The 20739-nt window shown below is 43.1% G+C and overlaps 4 protein-coding genes across 4 annotated transcripts; all 4 read right to left on the bottom strand.

Moving 5' to 3' along the window:
• Positions 1-2: 2 nt before the first annotated feature.
• Positions 3-2318, bottom strand: LOC135606995 (probable pectinesterase/pectinesterase inhibitor 12). Its single transcript, XM_065098410.1, has 2 exons — positions 1334-2318; positions 3-903 (listed from the first exon to the last, which is right to left on the bottom strand). Exons 1-2 carry the CDS (start codon positions 2289-2291, stop codon positions 215-217), a joined length of 1647 nt encoding a protein of 548 aa, XP_064954482.1. The 5' UTR covers positions 2292-2318; the 3' UTR covers positions 3-214.
• Positions 2319-6291: 3973 nt separating this feature from the next.
• Positions 6292-8273, bottom strand: LOC135606992 (pectinesterase-like). Its single transcript, XM_065098407.1, has 2 exons — positions 7246-8273; positions 6292-7118 (listed from the first exon to the last, which is right to left on the bottom strand). The coding sequence occupies exons 1-2, from the start codon at positions 8063-8065 to the stop codon at positions 6418-6420; spliced, it is 1521 nt and encodes a 506-aa protein (XP_064954479.1). The 5' UTR covers positions 8066-8273; the 3' UTR covers positions 6292-6417.
• A 667-nt stretch (positions 8274-8940) lies between these two features.
• Positions 8941-15617, bottom strand: LOC103977423 (uncharacterized). Its single transcript, XM_009392918.3, has 8 exons — positions 15253-15617; positions 15098-15162; positions 14892-14990; positions 14559-14606; positions 14379-14448; positions 11542-11613; positions 10349-10480; positions 8941-9305 (listed from the first exon to the last, which is right to left on the bottom strand). Exons 1-8 carry the CDS (start codon positions 15445-15447, stop codon positions 9162-9164), a joined length of 825 nt encoding a protein of 274 aa, XP_009391193.2. The 5' UTR covers positions 15448-15617; the 3' UTR covers positions 8941-9161.
• Positions 15618-15954: 337 nt separating this feature from the next.
• Positions 15955-18745, bottom strand: LOC135606993 (triacylglycerol lipase OBL1-like). Its single transcript, XM_065098408.1, has 5 exons — positions 18348-18745; positions 17947-18176; positions 17421-17454; positions 16710-17326; positions 15955-16549 (listed from the first exon to the last, which is right to left on the bottom strand). The coding sequence occupies exons 1-5, from the start codon at positions 18658-18660 to the stop codon at positions 16295-16297; spliced, it is 1449 nt and encodes a 482-aa protein (XP_064954480.1). The 5' UTR covers positions 18661-18745; the 3' UTR covers positions 15955-16294.
• Positions 18746-20739: the final 1994 nt, after the last annotated feature.

The following is a 20739-nucleotide window of genomic DNA, read 5'->3' as shown; positions in this document are numbered from 1 at the left end:
CCTAAGAAAGTAATACGGCCGACATGATATCATTTATTGCCAACATTGATTCTTTTTCTAACAGGATAAGAGTTTTCCACCATCGATTGTCCTAAGTCAAAGTTCATCTCTACAAACACCATCTTGATTTCTTTCTATTTCCTTCGTTTTCTCTTCTTTGTCGGCCCAAATCACGTTATTTACAGTAGGAAAAAACCACAACTGCGCTAAAGAATCAGATGCCATCGTCGTAAGGGAATGAAGTAGACTCCAGCCACTCATCCCCGTAGATGAACTCCGAGACCGTGAAGCTGTAGGCGTCGTCGTAATCCATAACAAGGAACCCCGGCCAGGTGACCCGATTGTCGGTCGGCGATCCCGGCCCGCTGTTCATGTACTCCCCATAGTACAACGTGTCGAGTCCTTGGTCGCCGGACCACTCCTTCCACCCCGCCGGATCCACCAGGCCGCCCATGTACGACTCCATGTACACCGTCGTCGAGTAGTTCTTCCACGGCCTGCCTAAGAAGGTCTTCACTATCACGTTGCTGGAAGCAAGCTCCTGCGACGCCACTATGGTGCAGTTCTGTATCGAGATGCCCGTATCCTCGTTGGGGTCGTCCTTGGACTGCGCTGTGATCATGTTGGACTGCCCGGGGATGGGCATCTTGGCCACGATTTTGCCGGCCTGGAGCACCACCGCGGCGTTGCCGAAGATGAAATCCACGGTGCCGTAGACGTCGCACTCCCGGTAGAACTGGCGGAAGGAGTGGACGTAGAGCGTGTCCTGGTAGCCGTCCATGACGCAGCGGTACAGCGCCACCAGGTCGGCGTTCACCCGGAGCGCCACTGCCTGGCCCTTCCTCGGCCCCGCGACGTTCTGAAACGTGATGTCTCGTGCCAGGAACCCTTCACCGGACACCGCTGCAGATCAATGTTTCACAGAGCTTTACAGTCCAAGACAGATGCAGCAGAAGAAGAATCTAGCAATCTAAAGGTCATGTGTGCTGGCCGTTTGTCGTCCATTGCCAAGTGGCTCAGACAGCACGCTATGCGTTGGCAATCGCTACGAAAAGATGACATGTTGCCGCTATCCATGGCAGTAATGGACCAGTTAATGAAGGCATTCGTATGCCTATAGTTTCTACTTATTAGATATGACGAAATCTTCAAGTACATGATGTCGTTGAATGATGAATACGGAGATGGCGATGGTTATCTCTGTTCCATCTCTGTTGGACAGTCGATGCAAGGTAACCATGAACATGCAAGCGGATTGAGGTATGAGAACACCAAGTACAAGTAATTAAGAAGGTTTGGATAGTAATTTCGAGGGGATAGTAAATAAGCTTACCGACGGTGGCCGATCGGAAGGTGGTCCAGCCGTCGCCGACGCTTCGGTTGCCTCTGATGACGGTGACGTCGCTGCCGTCGCCGATGAGGACGATGTTGGTCTTGTCGCTGGGGATATCCACGTGCTCCTCGTACACCCCCGCCCGCACCAGGATGATGGTGCGGTCGTCGGAGTTGCTCGGCGCCCAGGCCACCGCCTCCCCCAATGTCGTGAAGTTCCCCGTTCCGTCCGCGGCCACCGTGACCACGGAATCGGGGTCGACGTCCCCGTAGTCCCCGTCCTGCAGCAGCCGGCGCTCCCTCCGGCCGACCCACGCCGGGAACCCCCCGCAGCCGCGGCTGCGGAAGGAGCGGGCGGAGGAGAGCCGCCGCCCTTTGCGGCCCCCGGAGCGGGCGACGAGGGAGAGGGAGTTGCTGACGTGGGCGTAGGCGGCGAGCCAGGAGTCGACAAGCGTGGCCTTGAGCGGGCCCCGGGCGCCGGCAAGGCCATCAAGGCAGGTGGCCCGGTTGGTGAGCGCGGCGGCGAGGTAGGCCCGGGCGTCGGCGAGCTTGCGGGCCTCGGGCTTGACGAGGCCGGCCGAGCGCCGGAGCGAGGCGACGGTGATCTGGTGCAGCTCCTGGCAGTCCTGGAGGGAGCTGCGCTGGGACTCGACCACGGCGCCGGGGCGGCCGGCGGAGGAGAGGACCGAGGAGAGCTTGGCCGCCTCCGAGATGGCGGCCTGGAGGGTGCGGAGCGCCAGGGAGAGGACGGAGGGGTTGATGGTGATGGAAACGGACAGCTTCAGGGAGTCGAGGCAGGCGGCGGGGTATGGGGTGGACCGGCACAGATCACGGACAGAGCTTTCTGCATTGGTATTCCCAGAACTGGAGACGACATCGGAAGACAATGTGGGTGAAGGGAGAGTGAAAAGGAAGAGGAGAGAAGCCAGAAACAGTGACCAAGTGAGAGAAGAAGCCATGTGAGCTCCAAGAAAGGTAAGGCCATGGCTCAGAGTTCTGCATATATATACACACAACATGATAAAAAGAGTGATCTTTTCGGGAGTAGGAGTTTGGTGGCTTGCGAGCCGAGGCTACGAAGAGTTTGGATCTTCCATTACGCTTTAAGACGCGTACAACAATCTGATAAGAATTTGGATCTTTGTGACTAATCCAAAGGTAGCAAAAGTATAGTGTCGGTTGGTTCGTCGAGTTGCGGTGTCCGTCAAACTCGACATATGTGTCGTGAGCGCAGTCGTGGCTAGGGACGAAGGAACGAGTTAGGGGACAAAACATGCAGGGAGAAAGTGTCATGTGACGAGCTAAGTTCGTGTCAGAGATCGTGCCTTTTGGTGTTCCATAACTCGTCAAGAATCTTGCGTGACCAACCATCTTCCGTTGGATTGAGAGAAACGTACTTTGTTAGTAGGATTACTTTTTTATATATTAAAATATTATTTACTATATAATCTTTCTCTCTCTAACTTGATTTTTTCCGCTAGTTTTTGGGGGAAAAAAATGCTTGAGTTCTCAAGAAAGACGCCAAGAACATCTATTAGTCCCTTCCATCGTCCCCATACTACTCGATCCGGGATTGAGGCCTCATCGATGTCTCTTCCATGTGCTCGCGCAAGTGACCACCGACAAGGTGAATCGGTGGGCGAAGGATGAAAGAATCCATCTCTTACATCGCCACATGTGATTGGGAGCATAGTGAGAGAAAGCTAGCTTTTGTTTGGAATGCTCATTTATCAAGTGAGGTCTCTGATCTTGAATAATCTTGAGGAATTATTGGAATGATCTCTTTCTACTAAATTTTATTTTATTTTATTTTTTGAGTCAAATCGAAAGGAAGAGAGAGAGAGAGAGAGAGAGAGAGAGAGAGAGAGAGAGAGAGAGAGAGAGAGAGGAAAGTGGGTTACAATTCAAAATCAAAAGTAAACAAAAAAAAACTAAAAATAGGTTTTATATTTTAGAAAAAAATAAAACAATTTTCTCAATGAATGAAAACTATAGGCAATTTGGAGTTACAATGTATAAGCTGAATTGTCGAGAACAATAGTAGGAGAGGCTTATAAATATTTTGATTGGGTCAGCATAATTCTCGAAAGTTTAAACAGTCAAGAAAATATTTAATATTTTTATCAACTTTAATATCCTCTCATGTGATCTAAATTTTTTTTACAAAGAATAAAGGACGAAAACAGGATTTAAACTTAGGATATTGTGGTATATTATCAAAATCTTTATTAGTTAAACTAATTGACATGCAAACTTACAAAGTCAAGGTGTATAGGTGTATGATATAGACTCAGCATACCATGCTAAGATTTTAATTAGGTGATCAGTAATATCAAAATACTAAGCTGTATGTATAAGTATTGATGGAGCTAACCAACCATTGGATCGATTAGGATTAGGATTAACTTCAAAGTAAATTGGAGCTCACATAAATAACTTGACTCAAATCGAGAGCATTTTGAATTGGTCCTATCAAATACATGATAGGATGCAACCTGACCAACCCACCTTTGGCCTCATCCCAACTTCATATAGTCTATATTAGATTTGGATTATAACGAATGTATTGTACAAGACTCCCGTCAATACAAACAAAGTTTTAGGATTATAATAAATTCAAATTATATTAGGGTATAAAATCAATCATATTAGGGTATAAAATCAATCGATTATTTTTGAATCTATCTTAAATTGAGGTATCAAGAGTCTAAAAGCTCATGTTGAGACTTTAAATTAGGGGTATGTACCTATCTCAAGTTAGGTTAGTTCTCGAGTGATTTATAGTTAAATATAGTCTTTAATTATAGTGCTTATCAAATTCTTAAAAATCTTACTAACGTAACTAGAAATCCCTCGAGAATTAACGTACAGTATTTTATAATATAATGACGAACTATTAAAGATCTTATCGAGTTGATTTTCTTATTAGTACTGATGATCTCGTAGGTCCATATAGATATCTCCGTCGACACCACATCATTAACCCCATGGGATCAAGCCCCACATAACATGTGGATCGAATGAGTATGATACGTTGATAGTTGTCCACTTGTTATTATATTATATGAGATTATGTATGTTTAGAAGCTTTCATTGGATTATACCCATCACTGTTTTTGTTTTTGTTAGATTATGCATCGATGGGAAGAAGCATAATTAGGCCATAGTCCTTTGGAATTGAAAAGCAACATCCAAATTATTAACTACAAGATCAAGTGGGTGAAAACATACCATCTAAGTCGCCAAAGGGACGAGAAACAAAAAGACATGCAAATATAGTTTCCCTATAGCCTTCTCTCACATGATTTGTCCCTCTTGCAATTAAGTAATATTGGTGCCTTTGTCCCTTGCATTCACAACCAAAATGCCCTCGAGAGAATGGCAGGTGGAAGATAAGAGTCTCAAGCCGCTCGTGAACAGAGAAGAGAGACAAAGATACAAGTCGGGATGGGCCGAGAAGTGAGCACAGCACATGTGGTGGCCAACAAGAGAACAAAACCTAATTGAAACGGAAGGGAGACAATGGTGCACAAGTTGGTGACGAAGACACCCCATTGAATGCTCGTCATGCTCAATGTCTCCGACGAGAACGGGGAGGGGATCAATATTGAAGAGCCAATCAATAGCTACAGACAACAGTAAAAGATAACCAAGATATTTTAATTAGTTTAGGCTACTAAACTAGATAGGATTATGATATGTGTCTCCCTTACGAGATCACCAATAGAGAGGCTGCAGAATATTCGTAAAGAAGTTGTAATCAAGTTTGTTTTTGTTTGGTCTCCTCTCGAAAGATAGTAACTCACAATGCAATCATATGCATCTCCACTCACAGAACAGATGAATATCCACCATAAAAAAAAATGATTTGAGGAGTTAAAATTGATCCGAATTAACATGTTTGATATCAATTCTCTTAGTTTTCCTTTAATCCATGTAGTAATTTATTATTATTATTCTAAATCGTACATGAATGTGTCGGGTCAATGGTCAACATCAGTCGGCATCCATGTCATGTTCTCTGCGACTACGTGTTATTGGATGTCACTTCGCACGAGAGAAACAGGACTTCGTCCAGCTATCGGAAAAAGAAAGCAAACCAAAAAGGCAAACCCATCGCATTCCATCCGCATATCACCACGTAACTTCCATTCAATCGTCCATGAAAATTGAGCGACCGATTTGTCCACCCCAACATTGATGTTGATACATCCGAATTTGATCAGCATATTAATTTGCATTAGTAATAGATCTCATGTTCGTCATTTAATATAATAATTTTTAATTAGAAAAATTATGTAACAATATTGTTGTGGGTAACAGTCTTGAGCCGCGGTCTTAGGGCCGACGCGACTCGGTTCGGGTCCGGACGACGGGGATCTCCATAGGGCGTTCCTTGAGCTCGTCGAGGTGGTCGGGTGCGGTGGTCTGATCGGGACGGAATCGCCGTTTCCTCCGGGCAAAAACTCCTCGCCTGCGCATCCGACGGGGATCTTCGGCTTCGCTCCTACACAAAGGTCGGGTCGGGAAGCTCGACCCGACCCATTCGACGATCAAGTCAGATGATGTGAAGGGGGTTTCAGATGAAGAAGTCTTTTTGTGTGTATGTTTCTCTCCCCTTTCCCGTTCAGAATGCGAGGATATTTATAGGGAAGCTTACTGTTGTTGATGTGCCCGCTTGTATGGGGCAGGCTGGTAGCGTTTGACACTGGTGTTGGCGTGGCGTTAAGAACCGAGCTTGAGTAGGCGTTAAGAACCGAGCCTGAGCAGACGTTAATGCACCTCAACCGACGTTCTGATCCGTTTGATCAGATACTATCGCGTCGATCGAGACGTGAGGCGTCATCTTACGTTAGCCGAGTCTTATCATAATTACTATCCTCATCAAATATATATAAGCTTTCTTAGTGTCTGCTCGAATCGATGCAAATGGACGCTCCGTAAGAAAGGGACCATCAATATATAAGCTTATTACTACGTTTATTATGTGATGAACTCCAAGGAATCACAAGTACAATACTATTAGACACTATGCACGTCCATCACACATGAGTCAAACGCGCTGCGTCAACACGTTCTTCTCCCTCACATCGTCAATCCGGAAGTGTACTTCACGCCGGTCGCCGGCAACCACGCGTCTCCGTCGATGAATTGAGCCACCGTGAACTCGCCGGCCTCCGCTGGGTCACTGATAGCGTGGTAACCCGGCCAGTTGACTCGTCCCTCCAACCCTGAGCCTGGCCCGTCGTTCATGTACTCGGCGTAGTACAGTGTGTCCAGGCCGGCCGTGTTGCCGTTCCACTCCACCCACCCCTCTGGCCTGATCAACGTGTCCAGAAAAGACTGCATGAAGACGGTCCGGGAGTACTGCCTCCATGGCCGGCCGAGGTACGTGGCCGTTCGGTCGGTGTTGCCGACCAGGTCCGCGTCGGCCGAGACGTTGCAGAACTGGAAGGAGAAGCCCGTGCTCTCGTCGGGGTCTCGGCGGCCCTGCGCGGTGATGGTGTTGATCTGACCGGGGCTGGGGAGTCGGGAGAGGACGTCGCAGCTCTGGAAGACGACGGCAGCGTCGCCGAAGATGAAGTCGACGGTGCCGGCGATGCGGCACTCGCGGTAGAATTGTCGAAGGGAGTGCGGGTACAACGTGTCCTGGTAGCCGGAGAAGCCACAGCGGTAGAAGACTGAGAGGTCGGAGCCGGAGCGGAAGGCGACCGCCTGGTTGCCCTGCGGCCCCGCCGTGTTCTCGATCGTCAGGTCCCGGGCGATGAACCCCCTTCCGGTCGCGGCTGCATGCATGCACGTACACGGTGAGTCGGCAGGTCGTGAGTCGGTGCAAACCGGGCGACGTTTTTAGCTGGGGTCCCTGTTGACCTCAGGAAAAGATACGTAGAACCAGAGATGGATTTAGCTCACCGACGGTGGCGCTGCGAAAGGTAGTCCAGCCGTCGGCGACGCTCCGGCTGCCGGAGATGATGGTTTGGTCGATGCCGTCTCCGACGAGCATCAGGTTCCACTTCTTCTTATTGACCTCCACGTTCTCCATGTACACCCCCTTCTTCACGTAGATCACGTACCTGCTCTCGCTCTCACTCGGCGCCGCCTCCACCGCGGCCCCTATCGACGTGTAGTCCCCGCTCCCGTCTTGCGCCACCACCGCGTCGGGCTCCACCGGTGCCGGCGTCTGCAGAAGCCTCCTGTCCCCGGCCGACACCCATTCCGGGAACCCCAGGAGCCTCCGACCCCCACCCCCGCCGCCCGACGATGCGGCAACCTCGTGGAGGCTGTTGGCAATGAGTGAGCTGACGATCTTGAGCCCGCCGGCAGCGAGGCCTCCGAGGGGGCCGCCGGCGCTGTCGAGGCCTTCCTTGCAGGTGTCCTGGTTGCCGACAGCGGCGCTGAGCCAGGAGCGGATGTCGTAACGGTGGTTCCCGGTGGCAGGGGTCTTCACGCGCTGGTCATTGACGACGGAGAGGGTCCAGGTGAGCTCGTCAGCGGAGAAGTCGAGGAGATCTAGGCAGTCATGGATGGCGGAGGAGAGGCGGAGGTTGCCGCCCAGGACGCCGGACGAGCCAGAGATCAGCGACGCGAGCTTCTGGATCTCACTGAAAGCGAACCGGAGGTTGGAGGAGAAGGTGGTGGAGGGGACGAAGGAGCTGGAGCTGGAGCCCGAACAAGACGCCGACAGGAGGAGGAGGAGGAAGAGGAGCAAGAAGGCTTTCGGTGGCCGACGCATGCTGCTTTCGGGTCAGGTCACGTAGCGTTGGACGACACCGATGCTAAATAGGGTGGAGGAAGAGAGATGGGAAGAGATAATATATCAGTGGAGCTGCCGCTCCTACTTCTCCAAACACTTCACCATCGACACCTTAATAGGAAGATATTTTCATCACAGGACTATCACAAGACAAATGTAGCATGAGATGGACGGATGTTTGCACTAAATCCAAAAGACCGACACACATATTTCATCATCCTTTTCTCGTTCTTCCTCTCAGGTCTTCATTCTTTATCATCATTGTCACGTAATTCCGTCTCTTATTTCACTATTACACATCATATCACATGCTAATTCTACCAAAACTGACTAACCAGTCGGGCAAATTCTGAAATAAACAAGATTAGAAATGAAGAGAGATCAAACGTGGATTACTTATGGCGCCCCATCTCTTAGCTATCGACACAAGGAACCATCAGATTCATGCTTCAGCCTTGATGATGTTAGCACGCCTCAAAATCATAGAACAATTTAGGTACTCAAAAACAATATGCAGTTAGTGGAAATCAACATATCAGGATTTAAATGTTCCTACCAATAATCAACCAAAACACTTTTAAAATCTAGAAAGGCCTCAATGAACAATATGTAAATCTTAAATATGGGCAAAAGTTTAGAATACTTTATAGATGCACAAGTTTAGAATTACCAAACAGATTACAACACATTGGATTCACAAAGCCTCTCCAAATGAACCACCTTGCCTGTTATTACACCAAGAGTAGCATAGTCATCTCACATCAATTATCAAAAGAACATGAAGTCAATTACAAATTTTGGAGAAGCTGAAAAACTTGAATTGATACTTCAATTAGAAAGGAAGAACATTCCACTCAATCAATACTCAGTTGTCATATTCAATATAGGAGTCAAAGAAAAATTCCTCGTCCAATTTAACTTTATAACAATGAAACATTTACCGTAAACAAAACTTTGGCCTTAAGCTCATTTGTCGCATGCATAGGCTGTGCAAAAGATGTTTGCATGTTGTGAGCTCGGTAAAAACAAGTTCAAACTTGTAATTAGCACTGAATGCACCAAGCAATTCAAGAAACTATCGTAAATTCCTGTACTTCACTATAACATTCCTGTCAAGATCATACGTTTTGCAAATACTAGAGATGGTGGTACAACTAATGCTGTCCTTGATACCCTCCCCGTTAAGAAGTCTCTCGAGATCCTTGGAGGGCTGCAAAATCTTTAGAAAGGAAGTAGATATCAGTTCAGAGGACAATACGTAAATAAGTGCTAAAAATGACCAGTGACATGTTGAAATCGAGTTACTATAGAAACCATGAACGATAAAACACATCACACAATATTATTTGCAGAAAAAGTTAAGCAGTTGAACTTGCAGGTTCTTCTATATTGGCATAAGCAACTTATTCAGATGAGTATAATCATGAAATCAAAACAACTTTCTAAGTGACTGAAAATCTGTTGGGAGCAATTGGATTGGCAGTATCTCCTGGAAAACATTTGGAATCAGCAAGATATGCAAGAATCGGAACCTCAACAACTCGCCAGCCTATAAAACAGTCAAAACCCAACCAGCTAGGTTATATCAGTCAGATCAATCAGAAATAAGCCAAATCCTTGGAACATGCGGATTTTAGGTCTATCCTGCCAACATTCTGAAGTATCTTGTTCTCTAAAAGTTCTCCAACAGGAATCTTAATTTTTTTTATTGAAAATGCAATAGGGCCTTCATAACCTATTTATTTTCTCTTGTATTGACAAGAAGTAATACAAACTCAGATCGAATTGGCATTAAGTGAAACCACCATAAGCATAGAATGCAATAGAGACTTTGGTGAGACGATTGTACAACAGAACTAAAGCCAGAAAAATTTTGTTGTAATAGAGACGCACAATGAATCTTAACAACCAAAAAATATTACAAATTTCTTGTATTATGAATCTAGATTCTGATGGTCCCTCCTCAAAACACGTGTGCATGTGCACACACACAAAGGGATAAAAAAAACCCTTTAAATAACTTCTCATCATGCAGACAACAATTTCTTGTTACTTTCAAGGTGCCAATTCGGGTGCAACAATTGCCCAAAGTACATATTTGAAAAACTCAATGTACTCCTGACACCAATTTATCAAAATAGAAAAATATAGAACATCATTCTCTAGAAGCTGTCTCAATAAGATTTTAATCAAGACAGTATCAAATTAATTTGAGAACAAGTAGACTGTTAATTGATGGTGGAGAAAGTGAGAACATGGTACCCAGGGAGGAGGGAGAGCATCTTCACAACTATTCTTCAAGTCAGCCTTTAGGTCACTTTCCTTTTTATTGTCAATAAGTAAACTCCATGACTTTGAACTGTCTGAAACCAGTAGCATAAGCCTCTCACTTCCCTGGAAAAATAGCATTAACAGATGCAAAAAGAATTCAGATAGAAAACCAGCAAAACATTAACAATGTTGAAGTATAATCAATGGTATTGTGAACAAGTACAAACTTAATTAACTAGGCAGATCTCAAAAGTTCAATATTCAAAAGAGACAGGACACATCCAAAAGAATTAACATGCTGATCTGAAGAAACAAATGCTCAAACACCAGAGGGCATGTCATCATAAAGTTACAGAAGTAAGATAGCCTCTTATATCATAGACAATTCTTTCAGTGAACTTAGTACTAAGTAATTGTCTCCGCTTATTCCGTTGTATGGTTGCTCAGTCATAGTGATTCCCAAAAATAAAATATGTATTGCTGGAAGCTGCTTCAATTTACATCCAAACTGGCAAACAAATTAACATAGAAACCAACAGATATCTAGAGAACATGTGAAAAAAATAAAATTAAACTTTAATTTGTAACAACTTCAAGGCATATAATAGATCCCCAAGTTTGTATAACAAAGAAGCAGATGGTTTGCCAAACCAGTTAATGTGCCAAATGCTGATTTAATTTTCTAATGCTTTGGCAATCCGAAGTTAATCCGCACATTTAAAGAAACTCTTTAGTTGCACCTTTACTATATAGCATGAGTTATAATATATATGTATATATATATATATATGTATGTATATGTATGTATATATATATATATATGTATGTATATGTATGTATATATGTATGTATATGTATGTATATGTATGTATATATGTATGTATATGTATGTATATATGTATGTATATGTATGTATATATATATATATGTATGTATATATATATATATGTATATATGTATATATATATATATATATATAAATAAATATATATATGTATATATATATATATATGTATACATATATATACATGCACACACATTACAAGAATCCTAAGAATTATAAGATTATTATGGAAGAAAGTGTCTTTTAGCATACTAAATAATACATGTAAAACATGAAAATTAGCCAGATAAAAAGCAGTACGTTCAACTACTTTCCAACAAAAGGCTAGTGCTAATCGTACCTTGAGAGCTCTCCAATGAGAATATGTACGGAACAAGATCCAGAAAAATGGTATATTTGGCAATGGCAAAACCTAAAGAAAAAAACAAAAGGTTAAGAGATAGTATAAAGCACACAACTATAATTATAAACTGAACAATAGAAGAAATTAAGTTGGAAACAGAAATCACTAGGTTTATGGAGCCTAAAAGTTTCATATTTCTAAGAGATAGTATAAAGCACATCTTTGCTATTGCCATTACAACCAATAAAGTGGTGCAAATGAAATGTTGGAAAAGGCATAGTAATGCAAGGCATTCAGACTTCCAACCATTAAATAATCTAATAGATGGTTACCCTTGGACATTCATATAACAAACTTCATTTTTTTGTCATTATTAGTGCTTGAGTGCTTAAATATCAGTGCCAACTTATGCGACTTTGCACATAGAGAGCTTCCAAGGCATATATTGTGGCTTCCTTCTATACCTCAATAACCATTTGACAACTACATATTGCCTCTCTGCCAGCACCAAGATCCCAAAGGTCCCCAAGCCCCTATGTCATATCACTTCTACGCCACAGTCGCTTCTGTGGTAAAACCTGTGAAGCTCAAGGGAGATTGTGAAAGGAAAGCATGGGCAAAGAAGTGCCCCTTTGGCTTAAACTTCGGCACAGAGTGGATATACAATATACCTTTGAATGAATTCATGTGTAAGTGGAAACAATTTAAAAGTTATCAATTTGACGCATGTTCGACATAGGCACTGTACATGGCACATCAGCAGACAGAGACCAATATTTTCCAAAACACAAACAAACCCACAAATAAAACACCCTACACCCTCCTTTTTCTCTCTAGTACCAACATTTTGAATTCTGTAATTGTTCCACAACTGAGATTTCTGAGCCATAATCTTTTATTGACCCGGTCTCTTTTTTTATTGATCTTCCTTTTCCAATCTCAGAAACATGCTAGACCACAAAATTGGTGTCAATTGCAGGTGGTAACCAAAGGAAGGCTCCCTAAAGAAAAGCTTCATACGGGAATGTTGTCTAAGGTGCCATCAAGGCATAAATCACAGTTATCATAAAAAAAAAATCCAAAAACTAAAAGGTTGATAAATTTACAGAAAGATAGATAAGTATGGTAACAAACAAAAGTTTCCCTTTGGACTTGTTTAAACTATGATAAGTACTATATCCTAACATAACAAGACTCAGATTCACACAGGTTCACAAACCTAAACTGTTCACGAATCTCTCTATTGTTTACAAACAACAAATATACTGCTACACCTATGTTTTGCATCAGTCAATATTCTAAAGTCACTTTCATGCAAGATTAAGGAAAAAGATCCGTCAAACCAACTTAACTAGGTTTTGGCCATAACAGAAGCCTAATGTTATTTGTCTTCTAGAAACATTGGAAGTTAGAAGGTATTCCTTTCCAACACCTTATTACTAAGAAAGATTGCAACTACTTCAACAGGTTACAGTAATGTGATCAGAATCAGCTTTAACCATGTGACACAGATTGTCTATGGTCAAGTTACCAGTAGGAAATCATGGAATCTTGCAACACATCATTATATCCTAATCTAAGATTGTTCCGACGTCACCTTCTTCAATACTCAGAAGCTTCATGTATAATTTCAAAGATAGAGCAGATTTCATCGCTCGAGTTATGCTGTAGGACCAGAAAAGGTGAAGACGCGATAGCCACCATCTCATCAAAGATCAGCCTGCAAAGTTGCTCGGCTATCAAATATTACAATTCAACAGCCATTAGTCTGATAACCTGTGGTACAGACTTTAACCATATACCAAAAATGTTAGGCCAAAGTTATTGATAGTCAACCCTTCGAGTCTTAAACCAACCCAAAACATTATCACCTTTTTGATGTGGAACTACTGCAACATCACATTATGAATCAACGGTTCATCTTTCTACCCGTATGTCTTGTCAAAAACTTTTATAATAACTAGCAATCAATTTAAGATCTCTCCATGTAGCTGGAGTAATCTGAACTATTACCCTCCATTTAGGAAGAAAGGCTTTGTTACCTACCAAGAACCGAAACCAGATTAAGAATATTTATTCTACAAGAGAAGGTCTAACTGTAAAATTATGGAATACAAACAGTAAGTCATAAGCAAGCACAATATGCTTGTCAATGTTGGCATAATCTAATTGTAGAGGATAAAAGTCAAAAACTATTCCATGGTTAGAAATCCAGAGGCCCCATAAAGGATCTAAATGTTGGCATAATCTAATTGTAGAGGATAAAAGTCCACATCTGGAGGAGATACCTTCACATTAAAATTTATATTCTATATCCAGTACGTCAGTCAAAATGATTGTCAATGATCTACACAATAATAAGACATGTAGACATAAAGGAAATAACCAAGGATGACAAAACAACTACTAGAGGAAAAACATCCACATCTAGAGGAGACACCTTCACATTAGAATTCATATTCTATATCTAGTAAGACAGTCCTAATGGTTGTCGATCATCTACTCGTTAATAAAACATGTAGACAAAAAGGAAATAACCAAGGATGACAAAACAATTACTATAGTTCCTTTCCTTGTTGCATTAAAGCATATGTTGGAATGAAGCAACAGTGATCGCAGGTAGCAAAACTTGACCTGTGATGACACATGATCCCAAAACTGACACAGTAAACTAATAATATATTTGATGTTTAAGCCACAAATATATGATTTGACAATGAAGGTCGTAAGCAGACCATCATAACTTTCTGGGCCTAACATGAATACCAAGATACTCTAACAGGTTTTCAATGTGCACATCAAAGAAGAATTCATCTACTTAGGCAATCACTTACACTAAGAACACTTGTAAGTGGAAGTAAAGAAATTGAACCATAAAAATAATTCCTGTGCACTGCAGATCCCCTGATTCCAGTTGGTGTTAACATGTAAAAGAACAAAAAGAGAGTGATGATCAGGGTAAGCTGCAAACCACAAAAATTGATAAAATTATTACTGAAGAAGATGTCAGTTACCGCATGGCCATATGTCGTAATCTTCGACGCACAAAACGAGGATTCAAACTGTAAATGTGAAGAAATACAGCAAAATGGTCACCAATACGGCTAACAACGTTAAAGTATAAATGATGTGGATTAAATGTAAACTGTTACAAGGGCATATCTGACAGCAATGGAGAAAGTTGGATAGGAAAAGAAAAGGAATAAGAAAAAGAACAGTAAGACTGGCTTAATAGCTAATTTCGATCAGGGAACGCATATCTTTCCAGTAAAAATCAGAATAAGGGTAATGATGCGTAGTGTAAGTAATAAGAAAGACTGCTGCTCATTGGGTGAAAAAGAACATACTTCGCAGGGTAAGTAATTTCCACCGTTGTAATGTCTTTAGTAACGGACTTCAGAAATATCTCCGAAGGTTTCACTCGTGATAAAAGCCGCAATCCTAAACTGCAATAGATAACAGAACTCCGCACTCCATTAAAATCTAACGAAGATAACTACGAGATGCATTAATGGAGAATAAGAATCAAATAAGTTTGGGGAAAAGGAAGTACCTGTGGATCCTGCTCTTGAGAGTCCCTGCTGGAGCCTTCTCGAGACCGGTCCACGCTCGATTCATCTGAAATCAATCAAAAAACAAGATTAGACAAGAATACCATCCAAATACAGAAACTTGGAGCCACAGGGATCGGTGAATGAACTGTCGAACCTTATCAGCGATGAAGTCGCCGACGATCTCGGCGCTCTCCTGGGCGGAGCGGCCATGGGAGGAGATCCTCCTCCAGAGATCCCTCAGTCCCGGGGGTGGCGTCGAAGAGGAGTCGGCACCGGAGACGGATTCCGCGGAGCGGCTGAAGCACCAACTCCTCCCCTTGATCGGGAAAACCACCAGCCGAGCTCTCATGATCCCAGCCAACAGCCACCTCCCTCCACCAATAATGCGGAATCCAGAACCCTAACGTGATCCAATCCCCGGCCCTACCAAGAATCCAGCGGCAGTAACCCTAGCAGAAGAGATCGCCACGCCGCGGTCTTGCGACCTGTGACAGCGGTTCGGGAAGGCATTGACGGCGACGAAGAAATGTCAAACATTTAGTATCGCCAGAGGGAGCGGCCGCCTCGTTGGGGGTATATCAACCGTTCGATCAATTCAATATTCGTGTAAAGCAAGTTCTGACGGATGTGATTGAATCGTATAAAAAAGGCCCAAATCGGAGAATTCGAAGCAGATGACGTGGTTGGGTGTTGATTCGGATCAACTCTGCCTTATGATTCGGATCTCCAATATCCAAATCCAGATCCGATAAATTAACCGACCAAGATTAAAGTTAAACTCACATTTCTATAAATAAGAGATGTAATCTAATTAAGAGGCAACCTAATGTAATAGAGGAAGAGAGGAAGAGTGAGCTTTTAATGAACAATGGGCTACGTATAGATTGCGCTGCAGTTGATACAATTAAGAGCATACAAGCCACATAAGTAGGAGAGGAATTGTTGGGAAGAGAGTGGAATCATTAGACGCAGTAAGAAGGCAACAAAGCCATGCAGACGTACTGCCTTCTCACCCTACACCACCACGTTTATTCCATGGCCCATGCCTTCTTGACTGCATGAAGAAGAAAAGAAAGCCACGCAAACAAACTACTGCTGCCTTGTATCGACACTTTTAACTCGGAACTGAAACCCGGCAGCACCCATCTCCTTTATTCAAGGCATCGATCCGCATACAGCAGCAGCAGCAGCAGCAGCTAGACGAAGAGGGTGTTCTCTATCTTGGCCAGCCTTACAGAATTGACGTAGTCTCTGGGGCTGTGACACGCAATCCCTGGAAGCACAAGACCAGTGAGCCTGTAGAGGATGGACGCTATCCCCTCCTTGAAGTCTTTTCCCGCTGTGTACCCTATGAAGAAAGCTCTGAAGAGGTCACCCCATGCCGTCAAATACATCCTCGGGACAGACAGGGGTTCAAGAAAGTAGTTGGGGTTGGGGACTTCATCAACCACCTGCAGCCACCAAAGAGAACACATGAAATCGTTGTTATTTCAAGAATATGTAATTGATTCATAGAAGCCAATGAAGTCGATGACTAATTAACAGTGTATATATTAGCGATGTCATGAACTGCTGCAAGCGTGAATGCTGGGATATGATCATATGGCATACCTTTCCTTTGTACCATCCATCAAAGTAGATGCATTTGCCGCAGTGCGTGAAGTTTGAGAGGGGCGGGAGGTCGAAGGGGATCCTGGGGACGATATCGTATCGGTAAACCATGCGTTGGTACTTGACGCGCATCAACACATTGACGTAGCTTTTGAAGATGGCATCTCCAACGCGGGGCTGTCCGTAGTTCATCACGCTGTGCATGGAGTTGAGGATGTCATTTTGGTTATGGTATGAGAGCAGAGCGGGGAAGACAGCTGAAAGTGCACCACCAAGGCTATGCCCGGTCACAATTATCTTTGCGTTTTTATGCTTCGCTAGCAGATTTCGCAGTTCCTGTCTGAGGATGTAGTAGGCAACTGGCTTGTCGGCGTTCATCTCGATCGAAGTAGGGAACCCTAGGATGAAGTTCGTCTCGTTTTGGAGGCCGAGAGCCTTCAGGAATCCCAGGTGGAGGAGGCCCAGCTTGCCGGCGAGCAGCGTCGAGAGGTCGACGTCCGTCGACCAGTCCTGGGCGTTGAAGGGCTCGGTGCCACGGAAGGACAGGACGATCAGGTCAGCGTCCTCCGCTTTGTTGCAGAAGATGAAGGCTTGTGTTGTTTTCTCCTCGAGGAACTCTGCAAGATGTGGATGCATGCCGATTTCCTTTGTCATTGCATTCATGAGATCAGACAACATAATTCTTGGGGAAACTAAAGCTAATGAACTTACTGTTCCAGCAATCGTAGAATCCGACAAAGTGCATCTGCATCCATGAAAGTAGAAAACTGGTCGATCAATTTGTTCTTTGGTATATATATATGTATGAAATCTGAAGAAGATTATTAATGCTACGCGATTCTTAATCCCAAAATTCTCATAATTTTGATGGTTGTTAACTTAAGGTTTCTTAATGGATTCCAACTTATTTGATTCTTATATCTCACAAAGTAATTAATGATAGTCCTCGGATGAATCCATGTCAGTGAGTCCAGAACAGGTGCGTATATGTTCGCATGCAGACATGGTTCTGCATAGTTCATCGATCGACATGTGAAATCTCATGTCCCGGGTTCCTGTTCATTATATAGTGCATAAGTCTGGCATCTGATGTGGCTCGATACTGCCGATCTAATCTTTGTCGACGTGCAAAAGTTCGAATATTGATGCATCAGACCATCTACCACACGAAAAGAAGAAGAAGAAGAAGAAGAAGAAGAAGAAGAAGAAGAAGAAGAAGACGAAGACGTGCAATTACCTTCCAGTGGTTGGTGACAGTATTCTCGATGTAGGCAGGGTTCTCGTAGGCGATCTTGGCAGCCATGGCCGTGATATCCAAGAGGTTTATGTCATCAAAGCCAGCTTGGGGCTCCATGAGTGGAAAATAATGGAGCAAGGAGTTGTTCTTGTACAGATCCTGACGCCCATCGATGAGAGCAATCATTGATCTGAAATCAGCCGAATCGCGCTTGGGGATGACCAGCTTCCCTGCAGGGTTTTGAACCAAGTGGTCATGTTGATTGTGCCAAAAAGATAATGCATCGAAACAAATGAAGACAAGTCTGTCTGTCGATTATATGAATCTAAAACGAGTGTTCTTAGTTGGGTCTGCGTGTGTGATCCTGTGAGAGAGAAAGAGAGTGGCTGACAAGAGAGAACCTGTTATAATCCTCCAAATTATACCGATTCCACCATTAAGTTCAAATAAGTTGAAAATGAACTCCACAATGATCCCAGTCCACTTCAACGGGACCTTAATCTTATCCAAAACCTTCATGATAAGCAAGGTTAAAGCAGTGACCCAGTCAGCTCGAAGGCCATCTTTGGCGGTGCCGCTGCTGTCCACAAACTTATAGCTGGTCAGGCTTTTCCGAAGTATCAAAAGGCTCAGTATATCGATCAGCCTTATCTTCTTCGGCCGAATGATGAAGTACTCCGTGGGAGGAGCTTCGGCTTCGGCTTCGGCACCCATTGCAGCAACGAGTAGCTCTCAAGAAGAGGAGAGACAGACAAGGAAGCACGAGGGGGAAGGGGGAGAAAGCCTAAGTGATGCAGGAACCCTAAGAGAAAGGCTCCCTTTATATAGAGCTCGATCTGGGGATCCCAAAGCTCCTAAAACGCATGCACTCCTTTCTTCCTAGCGATCACTGTCCAGCTTACGAGATCGACTGTTTGTGTATCATCTGCCATCACAAACGCAATGCCAATAGAAACCCCAAGCAAGTGTAGTTGTTCTTGCACCCATAACAGTGTACTCTCAGGAAGTTGGGTACGTGGCCAGCACCGCTTTGTCCTCTCGCTGCTCGGTGTTCGTTTTCGGGGAATGCATGTAACACGTGTTGCGTATATGATTGGGTTCCTTTATTTCGGTCAAATTTTCTTCTCTTCGTGCGATCCATATCTCTACGATTGATCTATTAAACTTAAATAATTAATTATAATATTTAAACTTATACTAATGGTGGTAGGTAATTGTTTATCTTTCATTAAAAATTGGGTTTGATTTCTTCGTCAAGAACTCACATAGTTCATAATAAAACCTAACATGAAGTGATCTCTAGTCTAATTTAAAGATATTAATTTGGCATATTTAAGTTATCTCTTACTAGAACATTTAATTTGTCTTCCACTCACAGCGTGACAAAGACTAATTTAGGAAATCCACCTAAATCTTAAACATCATACGACAAGGATGACCGACTGCGAATCCCAGTGGGTTTTTGGGTTGCGATCGAAGCAATGGTCCGCCGGCAAAGGAACTTTAATGGCATCTTTAACTTTTTATTGGTAAACGTCGTTTGTCTTTGTATCGCTGTCTCTGCCTCGCTGGAAAACAATGAAGACTGCATTCATTTCGAAGTCAACGATTCAAATGAACATATCGATTACAAAAATCACTGTAACGTGAATCAGAGCTTAATCTGAAGTGAAATTTCAAATGGTAATGAAGTGCTGAAAGATAAGGAAATAAAAAGGGATCAACTTTGTTTACTTAGAAATGGGTCTCATGATGGAAGAGACCGGCAAAATTAGCTGGCTAGAGACCTTCAAGGACCAAATGGGGAGAGTTGATAGATCCATGCGTCAACATAATACAATGATAACAACAGTAACGACAACAACAATAATAAAGATCAAATGGGGAGAGTTGGTAGATCCATGCATTGACATGTTATAATAACTACAATAAAAACAATAGTAACAACAACAATCATAATAAAGATCAAATGGGGAGAGTTGATAGATCCATGCATTGACATGTTATAATAACTACAATAAAAACAATAGTAACAACAACAACAATAATAAAGATCAAATGGGGAGAGTTGATAGATCCATGCATTGACATATTATAGTAACTACAATAAAAACAATAGTAATAATAAAGATCAAATGGGGAGAGTCAGTAACAACAACAACAATAATAAAGACCAAATGGGGAGAGTTGATAGATCCATGAGTCTGACATATTATAATAACAACAACAACAATAAAAACATCAACAGCAATGATAACAATAACAACAAGGATGCAGCAAGTGGTACGTATGATTGTTTTGTGCAGATGTGGATAGAAACATGGCCTTGCCGAAGCTGAATTTGATCCCAACAACAAGACAGTATTTACCTTCAACGATGATGCTACAATCAGCATCGTAATTCCAATGCAATTTTGTGAAGTTTGATGTACAAATTATCGTCGAAAAGATGATCAAACATTTGTCATCCACAGTTGCTGCATGAAGAGCATGAGAATTAATATACGCAATCCACTGGTGTTGCTATAATCCTACTACTACTATATGGTCCCAATAATGCAAAAGAAGAGAAGATGGAACACCTATTATTTTAAATCTGTTTCTTTAGATTATGAGAATATATTCTTTATTTGATCAGATTGTCGTGGGACAACACGCAGATCACATGTGGGACGTCCATAGCGGTAGGTGGTAAAAGGCCAGCGAGACAAAGATTGCCGACCCAACTTTCCGCAGTGCTGCGTGAAGCAATCATCCTTCCGTCGACCCACTTCAATCCTTTGGCTGTCTCTT

Source organism: Musa acuminata, chromosome BXJ2-3 (genome assembly GCF_036884655.1).
Source record: "Musa acuminata AAA Group cultivar baxijiao chromosome BXJ2-3, Cavendish_Baxijiao_AAA, whole genome shotgun sequence".
NCBI lineage: Eukaryota > Viridiplantae > Streptophyta > Magnoliopsida > Zingiberales > Musaceae > Musa > Musa acuminata.
Note: the sequence above shows the minus strand (reverse complement) of the source record. Positions and strands in the feature narration are given on the sequence as shown.